The sequence below is a fragment of the Haliotis rufescens genome, unplaced genomic scaffold (genome assembly GCF_023055435.1).
Source record: "Haliotis rufescens isolate VD_foot unplaced genomic scaffold, xgHalRufe1.0.p SCAF_3, whole genome shotgun sequence".
Lineage (NCBI taxonomy): Eukaryota > Metazoa > Mollusca > Gastropoda > Lepetellida > Haliotidae > Haliotis > Haliotis rufescens.
The window spans coordinates 3,399,735-3,411,801 of NW_025964001.1; the positions used below are offsets into that span (position 1 = coordinate 3,399,735).

Genomic DNA, 12,067 nt, shown 5'->3' on the forward strand with positions numbered 1-12,067 from the left:
GGTTAGGGACCAGTTAAAAGTTTGATTTCAGATAAAAAAAACCTTAATTCCTTAAGTTTTGAGACATACCACCTACCCCAAAAAATTAATTCTGAAAATGTTGAATTTCTGAGTTTAGTGGCCTCTTTTGGAACGCATTCTTGTGTTTTGCTGTTTGTTTTTTTAAGGTTTATCAAATGAAGTTTATTGGGTAGGTTTATATGGATCAAGTCTGTCGTCATATGTTACACACTGCACTAGATAGACTATTGCTGGTGATGATAAAACCCTACCTTGTGGAAAAGCTGGATGTATTTAAACAACTCCTAACAACATATGAATGGAAATAGGATGGGTTTAGTTCAGTTACTATATAAAACATTGAGAAATCAGCAAAGTTGATTTAGTTGGATGGAAAACTTGCAGAGCCATTAACACACACACACACGCCACGCCACCCCACCCCACCCCCACCCCACCCCACCCCACCTCTAAACTTCAGGAATTAAGATTTTTACTTGACATTGAACTTTTGAACTGGTCCCTGATCAAAATTAACAATAACACATTAGTGTGAGGTGCTAGTCATGGCCTTCCTGCTGACCTATCCTAATACAGGTGTGTTACCTGGCAGTGTGACCTCACCTGTAATCAACAGGGCATGGCTGTCACACACAATGGAAGGATGGTTGCTTCCACACAGCTGACTTTCACAAAATGGAATTTCCAATAAAGTGTTGATTTCAATAGCAGGTATAAACATGATAGTGAATGAGAAGAATTTCATGTCCATTAACTGTCACAATATTGCTGTTTCATGTATTCACCATGATAATAACTTCTGTTCATACTCTGCAATAGGAAAATAAAAATAAACGTATAATCCATACGCAACGTTTTTAAGTTTCATGTCATAGATGGGGAAGGGGAAAATAAACTTTGAAGTAAACATTGATGTGACATTTGCCATAACATGTTGCTACTGCCAGACAAGTTTAAAATGTGTATTAGACATTATCATGACAACATAATTGACATATAACATGCTGACATCCAACAGACATATTGTGTCGACATGTTCAAATTACCTTAGTCAGTATTTTCATATTGAAATTTCATTTGGGCTAATTTGAGTATTATTGCATTGAAAATTACATCATTATTACACAAAAACTCTTCAACTGATAACAAATAAAATCTCAGAAAGCAGCTAACAATCAAACAAAGCAAGAAAAAAGCAAGAAAATTAATTTGTGAATTGTCTTAAATTATTGTACAACAAAATATCTCAATATATTAAAAACTGATTTGAAAATATGAAAGACGGATCATCTTTCATAATGTTTCTCAGCCAGAATAATCACGTATCATGCTTATTAGAAGAAAAAGAAGTATGATCGTAATGATAGCAATGAGTTTTTTGTTCATAATCTTAACATATTCTCAACTCCATATTTCTAAAACTGAAATAAACTAATTGAAATTCTCAAGATTTTTCAAGCAAACTGCTGTCAATTTAAAAGCACACCTGTTCCAACTGTATGTGAGTAATATTGACGAGGGATTGACCAGCCGGAACTGAGGTACTATAAATAGCTATGAATCCGCCTGCTGCAGCTACCACAGCTGAACAATAAACGCAGCTCTCAATAACGTGTGTGAGCGTGTGACTGGTGAAGTAACTGTTATGTTCAATAGTGTAAGCAAGCTGTGAATGTACACTGCCACCACTGTAAAGCCGAGGTGGTAATGGTAGTCTGTGTAACAGGTTGGCAATGACAAAGGTGAATACGACATGGGTTTTCCCTGGAATCGTGTTATCTGCGTGCCCTTAGGGCCAGCTGAGTCACCCCATGATTTGAAGTGACCCCGATAACACAGAGCTGTGTTCAGTGGGGCTTGTGATGTGGAGGTGGAAATAGGACCGCGATAATCTGTATGCATTAGTCGCTGTATTAAGTGCTGATTTTAAGTGGCACAGTTTGAGATTTTATGACAGTCAATATTTTCTTGTGTATACCACATATTATCAAAGAACCAAAACAGTTAGGTAAGGGGGTACATATTTTACATGCATCTGGTGAGTTTTGAGTTTCCCAATGAGAAAACATCACCATGACAGAGTTTCTAGGTTATTGTATGAGAACATTTCACACAATAATATTGAAGGCAATTTGAAAAAGCCCACCACATCATGAAATATAATTGTAGTTATGTACCTGCATATCACGGTGTCAAACCTGATGTCTACTCCTTCAGTGGACATATGGAGACAAAGGTATAAATAGAGGTTTGTCCAGGGGCCCTGGGGTTTATTGCTATAATATTGGATTCAAAGGACCTGTTAGCATTTTCACTTTCAACATTTATTAATGTTCTGGAGACGTTAGGGTTAGGGTTTAATTAGGGTAAGGAACATAAGGATATGAAAAGGACCCCGAGAAAGTTATTCTTATATCCTGTTTCAACAACACTGTGATGATGATGATGATGATGATGATGATGATGATGATGGTGGTGGTGATCTTCATATTTGATTCATTGCAACTTGTTATTTACTTTGGCGAACAGCAATCGTCTCTGTTAGAAGTAAATAGTGGGCCCTTTAGGAGCCTGATGTATAACATGTACCTGCACATCAGCTGTCATTGTTCACAAGGAGGGGATAGGCTGTACACATCCTGACAACACAGCTTACTCACCCCGTGTTCATTCATGTCTGAGTGAGACGAGGGGAATATCAGGAATTCACAAAATGTACATATGATCAAAGTATCAACTGACAGTCATAGTGACCAGGGTCAGATGTTTGATATGAGCTTGTCGTAAGAACTTGACCTTCCAGTGTAAACCCTGTGTCAACACTGGCCACGTACATCCGAGACGTGTTGAGACTGAATCCTGGGCCTGGCCGTGTGCCTTGTGTGTATTTCCTTGTTATTAACACTACAGCTACACACTACACACAAGTGATAAGATTTAAATACTTAGGATTGAGTTTTATTGAGAAACAGACTAATTTATGTGAAATTTAGCCTCCTTAAATTCTCGAAATATGCATGAATGTGTGGATGAATCGTAACTTCAGTCATGTCTTTACCTTTCTAAGAGGATATGGTTTAGTAATCAGGCTTAAAATATAAGCCTGTTGTAAATGTGTCAAATTTCATTATTTGTCATACAAAGCTGGTTGTGTAGCTCATTTGAATCTGGAAGTTGCTGCCTATAATCAACTGTCTGTGGGAAGGGTATCGTGTACATATTACAAAGCATATGATATGTGTTCCCTTATATGGTCATATTGAGAGGGTAGCGGTAGATAAGCTGGCAATGATATATAGAAAGGGAATACTTCAACATCCTTGTATTGCTGGGTGTGCTAGATAGCCGTAAATTCTGGCTTGAGTGCTGACATAAGATTTCCATACATTATGAATGCTGGGATATATATATGTCTGTCAGCACAGTAAGAAATATGTCTGACAAACTTTCAGGACACATACTGCTACACACTAACAATACAAGCTAACCTCCCATGTTTTCGGTTCAGGGACTGAAAACAAAGATTGTAGAAATGTTAGAATAAGTTTTCAAATATTGATGAGATATTCTAGTACAACTTTGTTTGAATATTTTCCCTTTCATATACCGGTACCCATACCAGAATTGTTACCTGAGTATCAATGTTACTTCCCCCAGGTAATCACTTCTAGTATTGTCAAGCAAAGGTACGATGTAAATATTGTCTAAAGGAACAATCTTTGAGAAAATGCAACAACCCTTGAATCTGAATTTTTTTGTTGCCATTTATTAGAAGTTGACAGGTGACAAAATAGACACAATTTACACCGTTAATCCTTCACCGCCATATGTAATTCTGTACCATGCTCTGATTATTAAGCCTTGATTGACAATACTTTAAGGGTCTGTACTAGGGCTGGGACAGGTAACTCGGGGACCCGGGTCGGGTGGGTACTGAGTAGGACCCTTGTACCCACAGGACTACCCGGACCTGTGGTTAGTCACGTGATACATTGTTTAATGACAAAAAGTATCTAAAACTCTATGTTTAAACTATAAGTCACTAATGTTCGCAGTTCATCCTGACTACTACGCCCATTCCTTCTGACTTTTATGTGTTTGAATAAAAATAAAACCTCAGTCAACTTCTGTGTATACACCAGATCTTTTTATACATGTATCTAAACACATTTTACCAGACCTATGGTCAAACTTTTCCTAATCGGACAGTTTGTACCTACCTCTTGAGACCTAGAGTGGGTACCTGGGTAGGGTCGGGTAATAGGGGGCTGGGTACCCGGTAGTAAATTTGGACTCATCCCAGCCCTAGTCTTGCTATATATTATTTTAAAGACATTATTAACCATAAATTGCGTTTTCTTTGTAACCCTTAAAACATTTAGTTCCAAAAATTATTATATGCATTATTCTGTATTATTAATCTTACTGTCCAAAATACATTATTGCCAGATTGGCTTGAATAACCTAGGAAATGTAGAACAGTGTTTATAACTCTTAACATATGCTTAAGTAAAGTCATTATTTGAAATTACTTGACAGTGTAGTTTCAGACAGTTTTCATGAGGGTGTGGCCGACTTAATCATGGTCTACTCTAGGTTTGACTACTCTCATCAATATTTTGACTGATGGTGATAGTGAGTGTTATTGCTGATTCATCAGAAACTTGGTTTCATTAACTTCATCTGTATATATGACCCAACCGTCTAGACTTCTCATGGTGTACTTTGATGTGAATGTGATTTATAAAGTTTGGAAGTTTTGTCAGATACTAATCTTGATTCTGTATGTTTGGGTGGGTGTTTACAGGCCTGTAAGTTTCCTATTTGACAAAATCAACTTTTCAGTGGTTTCACAGCTCTGGTCATCATATTTTTGCTAAGAATGAACAGCATCACTATTGTAGATATAAAAGGAGATCATGTCCTGTGTGAGAACCTTCCTCACATTCTGATACTAATAATTTGTGTGTTTCTCTTTCTCTGTTTTCTCAATGAACTTTAAGGACTGAGGAGTATTTGTTTCAAAACTTAGGAATTTTGCTTTTTATCCAATATGAAACTGTCGAACTGTTCGCTAACAGGATGTGACATGGCCTTGGCTGAATCAGTTGAGCTGCTGCTGCTAATCAACAACTTTGAATTCTTATCACGATCATGACCCACATGTTACAGTGATCGGCAATCAGAAATCGTGTTCCAGAGCCTAGATGTTTCTATTCTTAGCTCTTGTCCATACATGACAAGCAAGCAATTCCTCTCTTTTGTAAACATAACAAATGTAGTTGAAACGACAGAAAATAATGATTTGTTTTTAAAAATTTATTACCATAAGAATCATGTTTTCAAAACTATGTAGGTCTGTACATAATATCAGATTGCATATATATTCAGCCACACATGGACAGAGGAGAGAGGCTTCAGACAGGCACTCCGGAAGCCTTTTTCTTCTTTAAAGGGAAACACTACTCCACACTTGTGCTAATATCCAGCCCAGGTTGACATTTTTTAATTCATGCCACATGTAAGCATCAACCACAACATTGATATACATCATAATCTAACTTATCACATAGACAAAGGGTTGATTTAAGGCCTTCAATCAAATTGGCTGGACTGCCAATTTGTAGAGTATAGTCCCCCTTTAAAACTATGAATTATTAGTACCCCAGATAACCTGGAGGTGTGTAATGAAGACTGTGGGTAGGCCAGGTTCCACGGTCCATGTGTGGCTGCTGCTGCTGCTGCTGCTGCTGCTTACAGTCATCAAATGTCAGTAATATGTACATTTGTACAATATATACAAGATAAAACATGAAAAATAGAAGTGTATAGTCTGGTATACAAGGTATATAAAAACAAAAATCAACTGGAATGTATATTATATTCTGCTATCTCTGGTCAATACATACACACTAGGACATCCTGCTGGTGTCCTTCGTTCACCAGTGGTCAATACACATTGTATGTACATGTCGGACAGGTCGACTAGCACTTGATTGAGATCTCAGGTGTACATGGTCATTTGAGAATCTGTCATCAACTTGGATCACAGGAACTTTTAGCAAAATTCATGCATATTCATGTACCAAACACCCTGGGGAAGGATGGTTTGGTCCGTGAATCTGCATGAATTTGGCTAAAATGTCATGTGCTTGGAAACACACAGATGATTTAGACCCTTGTGTAATAGCTCTCACAAGAAGTATTGGATCCACTATTATACAATCTGTCAGATACAAATACTGTTTAACCAACATTTACCCATTTATTTCCAGAGTAAATTCACAACTTCCGAATAGGAACTAATTTTCCATGGGCTATGTTTGATTTCAAATAATGAATATTTGTTATCCTGGATATAGTCAAAGGTTTATGAACTGGTACAAAATACAAAATAATTACAAAATGAGCACATAATCATGTTAATTTCAGCATTTATAGGTAAGAAGTGAATTACTGTTTAAAAAATATTCAAATTGAGGTAATGAGATGGTACTTTTGGTATTGATTCATTTTGATTATTCGGTGGCAAAATATGTTTTTAGATTCATCCATCAATACATATCCTGAATACAAGCCCATAGGGACAGTGATTGTAGTGGTTATGTTATAGTCATGACATAGAATTTAACAACATTGAAAATATATTTTGCATATGTGATATGAAGTCAACTGTTACGGGATGTTTGCAGGTTCTGGGTGACGTTGTACAAAACAACCTTAGCGCTACGACTGTCCTGAGTCTGTGTTAAGGTATAGGAGTTACGATCACCTTAGTGCTGAGATCGTTTTGTACAACAGCACCCTGGACAGTTTCCCTGCCTGTAGGAGTCTCCCCAGTAGGCGTATGTCGTCTATGCCTCCTGTGTAATATCACAAGTCATTGCTGTGTCTAAAACTGTCAATGGACGGCACTCACATTGTTCATAGCTGCGGGTAGATTGGGTAGATAGTGTGATACCTGCAGTCTAGTAAATAGTCCAATCAGGAAGGCTCATCCTATGGTAGAACAGACACAAGTGTCTCCGGTGCATGAGACAAGCCCAGTTTGTTAACCTAGTGCTTAGCACCAGTAAGCACCAATAAGCAGCACTTGCAGCAGGAGTGTCATGCTGGAATGTGCTTGAGGAAGTCATCATCTCGCCACACACAAACACACGGGCTTGAATTGCCATGACTCTCAGAGTCAGATATATCATGGAGCCTTAAGTACTGTTGAGTGATACACAGATCTTGTTTCCATGGAATTAATATGGATGTCATTCCACAAATACTTGATTGTTGAGGACTACAGATCTGTCAGTGTCTTTTTCACATTCACAGGTTGATAGCTTGTTATTTGGTCAGCACCAGGGAACACAACACCCTGTAGAACCTTGGAATGGATGTTGAACCAACTTGATATATTTGTACACTGGCCCCATTGATTGTGTATGTAAAGGCACAGGGGAGAAGCACAGTGTACAGGCACACATTGGCGATTATGATGTAGGAATTCTACAAGTGGATCTCCGAGTATGTATGAGGCTGCTGGTCTGGGGTTGTGCTGTGCCGAAAGGCAGGGTTATAATACCCTGGTGAGTCTTGTGGCATCCTCGGTAATGGACGCATGTTCACGTCATTCTCGTATGGGGAGGAATACTGTTTAGCTGCCGCATCGTTAACATATGGAGGAACAGGGTTCGGCTTATTGCTGATTGGTTGCTTCTCCTGTAAGTATTGATAACTTCCGGCTGAAATACGACCTATGTTAGGCTGACCATTTTTACCATCAGTGACTGTTGAAACAGTGACCTGGTTCTTGTTTCCATCTGTGGTATCCTCCTTCTTCTTTTTGCGATATCTTTTGGAATCATATCCCATCTGGGGAAGTTCAGCTCTTGTGAAGGTACGAGGCTGAACTGGATATTTGTCCTTAGGAGACTTCTTACGTAGAAACACGAGATAAATGATTGCAACAAGAATGGCAAGCAGCACTAGCCCCCCAATAACAGAACCGATGATAAGTCCTATTTCTGTTGAGTTGGATGTCTGATCGTCATTATTGGGTGGAAGTGTCGGAGTTGGTTTAGTGTTTTCTTTTATGCATGTTTGTTTTTGTTGGCCAACCTTTGGGTGTCCTTCAACACAAATTTCATATCCGGTATTTTGTTTTAGTCCGTCAATGCTGTATTGCAAATTACCAGGAGTGATCTCCCTTGAGTAAATGGGTGTGGTTCCACCAGGTATTTCTATATGGCTGACTATGATGTAATTCAACAGTTCGGGCAAGTCCAGAGTCCAGGAGATAGTGATGCTGTCAGTAGTGGCACTCATGAAGGTGACACTGATGATGACGCTTGGTTGGGTGGTGGTAGTAGTGGTTGGTGTTGTAGTGGTTGTAGGGCTGTAGTAGTCACTGCACACTGCTGGGTTTGGTGCTGTTGAGCACAAGTCACTTGGATTGAGTGCTGAGAAATCAGAACCATTCCTTTGGGGTGGGTACGTACATGTGTTTGGGAGATATGTTTCTAAGGAGATTTGTCCATCCCTCACAGCCTTACTGAGCCAGTAAAGATGACAGTCGCAATGAAGTGGATTGCCTATTAGATTCAATTTTAATGGAAAGCTATAATTGTGGAAAGTGCAGCTGTCAAAGTGATTTATCAAATTTGAAGATAAGTCAATACTTTTTAAATGATTTTGGGGACCTACAAATGTTTCTTGATAAATGTTTGTGATTTGATTGTTTCCAAGATTAAGGGTATTGAGATTTGTCATTGTGCTGAAGGTCATGTTTGGGATACTGGTGAAGCCAGTCTGCCTCAAGTTCAGTGTTGTCAGTGAACTAGCTTGACGAATGCTGTCCCAACTCTGGCTGGAGAGAGGTGTGAACTCCAGAGTTAGGGTGATCAATGAGGTAAGCTGGGCCAGGGGAGGTAATTTGAGGGAAGTGCCCACCAGACTCTGATGGCCAAGGTCAAGGTACTTCAAGTTTGTCAAGCCACTGAGAGAGTTGTCCCCCATTGTTCCGATCTGGTTTTCAGAAAGATCCAGTTGTACCAGTGATGACAAGTTTGCGAATACATTATGAGATACAGTTGTCAAGCGGTTGCCTCTGAGATCAAGAATCTGTAGATTTGGTTTGTTGTTGAAAAGTGCTGCATTTGTTGGAAGAGTAGTTAATCCAGAGTTTTGTAATTTAAGTGTTCGTAGATTACGCAGGACCTGCAATTGGGACAAACTTGACAACGGAATTGTGTTTAAACTCATGTCCAAAAATTGGAGTTTGTCTTCCAGGCCATTGAAACAATTGTCCTCTAGGTCTGCAATAAGATTTGATGCAAGTACCAAAGTTTTGAGGACCTTCATAGTTTGGAAACTGTAGCTATACAGTTTTATTATTTTAGTGTTTGATATCTCTATCTTCTCAATTGTATCTTGCAGTAGGTTGATAGCTCCAACAGGCAGTGATGTGAGATTTGGTTGCTGCTGAACATACAGCTCTTTTAAGCTTGTCAGACCTGTAAAGGCTGCTGTGGCAATTGACTTCAGGTTCCAGTTCACAAGTGTCAGTTTCTGGAGAGCAGAAAAGGGCTGTAAAAAGATACTGTTTTCCAAGTCTCCACCGGGAATCATGAAATTTTGAAGTGTCAGTTCTTGAAGGGTGGTCAGATTGGACATGGCAGTGAAAGGTGCATTTATGCCTGTGGCACCTCCACTGATCTTCAACACTGTAAGGTCGGCTTCCAATCCACGGAAAGACACATCAGATATGCTGGACAACTTGTTGTTGGTTAAATCCAAGCGTTTGATGCGGAGTCCTTGAAAAGCATCATCCGGGACTGTCTCAATATCGTTATAAGCCAGTGTGAATTCATAGATTATTCCAGTGTAGGATCCATTAATGGTAGGAAAGGTGGTGAGACCTTTGCGGCGACAGTTGATGACTATGTCAGTGGGTTGATCCAGACTCCCCTCACAGGTACAGGTGTGTATAATGGCTTCCAGTTGAGGACAGTCTGCTGGCATGGATGCTACACTACACATTGCTACAGTTACACACAAAACTACAGCAGTCACGTAGAAATGCTTCATGATGCTGTGATGAACTCGTCACTGATCTGAAAAGAATAACATACATTTTATCAAAATATTACAAAATATGAAAATTGTTTCAGGAAATGCACATGTGATTAGTTCAGATTGAAGCACATTTGTGTCATAATTATACAGAATTCATATCCAGGGGTAGACACTTTGAGTTATGTCCAACTTGTCAACTCATTTCAGACAAGTGTTTGATGTAACGTAACTACATGTTTTGAGAAATTATGTTGGTTCTCCCTAGATTCTCGACCAGTGGCTATGTCCAACACAGATATAAGATATATTTGTTTGATTAGAAAGGTTCCGCCCGTATCCCCCCTAAAAAATATATATGATCCAAAGGATTGAGCGGCAATGCATACATATATAACTTTTGGAGGGGGATACGGGTGGAAGTCTTTCCCATGCTTTGATATGTGGTGTAGGTATCTTCAAGTTTATGAATGTTTACAATAAAATATGCAAAAAATCATATTTGATGCTCCCATACCAACACTAATAACTATATCCAGAAAAAAATCCTCTTTACCACCTCCTCAAGACTAAGACATAATCCATGTTACCTTTATCTGCTGATGGGATAAATGAACAGTAACCAATTATGTAGTATTCCTCTTGTACATCTACAACATGTGTAATATCTGTCAATGAAGCTCAAGAGTTGATAAAATTCCCAAGTCTGTCTCACCAACCGCTGGTCACTCCCCACTCCAGCTGCTGTGTTAAATGGGAGGCTTGCATACCACACAGATGCAATCACTCCCACTGATATCAACAACCTGGCCTCTAATTAGGTCAACACTGGACACTGGCTAATTAGTGTGGCAAGGTAATTACCTAACACCTTTGTCCAGCCACCTCACCTGAATTGGCTGTACTTAAAGCCCATTGTTCTGCTCACTGGACATCTGGGTTGTCATGTGGACTGATATTGTTGTAACGTTGTTGATAGTGAGATCATTGTAAATACCTCCTGATGGTAGCCTTGTCACACCTAGTCTTTTGTTTATGAGTGTCAAACAGTGTTTCATATCTGTACAGATTACACAGCCGTAGCCTTGTTATTTGGAGAAACATTCCCTAACATCATAATGTCATGGTAGGAGTCTAGCAAACCACTACCCATATGACCTAGATACACACCTGGGTATGAGATGTACACTTGTTGGTCTCTGCTTCAACACACAGTGGTAGATGTCCTCTCGAGTAACAGCCTGTCCAGCAGGTCGGACTCCAACATTACATACAGTTGTCACAATGTCAAACTCCGTCTGTCCCAGGTCCGACTTCCAAACGAGCGTCTTACCTGTTTACTCAGTCCATTACCTGTAAGCAGGGTCACCCTCGCTATGACTCACTCGCCCACATACCTGTGCAACAAACACGCTCGGTTCAGCCAGTCAGAATGCAGCTCTCTGCTGTTGTCACGCCTTGTCGCAGCAGGACAATTGTGTCTATGAATAGAGTCACATGCTCAGGTAAAGAAATTCTTGGGGAATAGAAAGTTGTTGAGGCAGTTGTAATTAACTATTTTCCATTGCTGAATAGTCCTACTGAAATATTAGTTTACACTCAGTTAATGATTGTGTGTCCTTCATGTTATTGGTTTCATGTTTATTTATTTATTTATTTATTTATTTATTTATTTATTTATTTATTTATTTATTTATTTATTTATTTATTTATTTATTTATTTATTTATCATCCATTCATTTTTTATTTATTTATTTATTTATTTATTCATTCATTCATTCATTCATTCATTCATTCATTCATTCATTCATTCATTCATTCATTCATTCATTCATTCATTCATTCATTTTGCTTACATGATTTGAAAGAAAGTGTTTTGTGTGAAAAGGCTTTGTGTGATGACAGTAGATGTTGAAGTTGATTGTCAAACGAGCGTTGAAGGGATACACTTCAGAACAAACATAATACTAACTCAAAAACGTGG

At 38.8% G+C, this 12,067-nt stretch overlaps 2 protein-coding genes across 3 annotated transcripts in view; one reads left to right on the forward strand and one right to left on the reverse strand.

Moving 5' to 3' along the window:
• LOC124131891 (autophagy-related protein 2 homolog A-like) overlaps positions 1–12,067 on the forward strand; it is an 81,632-nt gene that overhangs the window by 19,451 nt on the left and 50,114 nt on the right. The window lies entirely within an intron of this gene.
• On the reverse strand, positions 5,326–11,477 carry LOC124131892 (leucine-rich repeats and immunoglobulin-like domains protein 3). Its single transcript, XM_046495405.2, has 2 exons — positions 11,254–11,477; positions 5,326–10,124 (listed from the first exon to the last, which is right to left on the reverse strand). Exon 2 carries the CDS (start codon positions 10,096–10,098, stop codon positions 7,519–7,521), a length of 2,580 nt encoding a protein of 859 aa, XP_046351361.2. The 5' UTR covers positions 10,099–10,124; positions 11,254–11,477; the 3' UTR covers positions 5,326–7,518.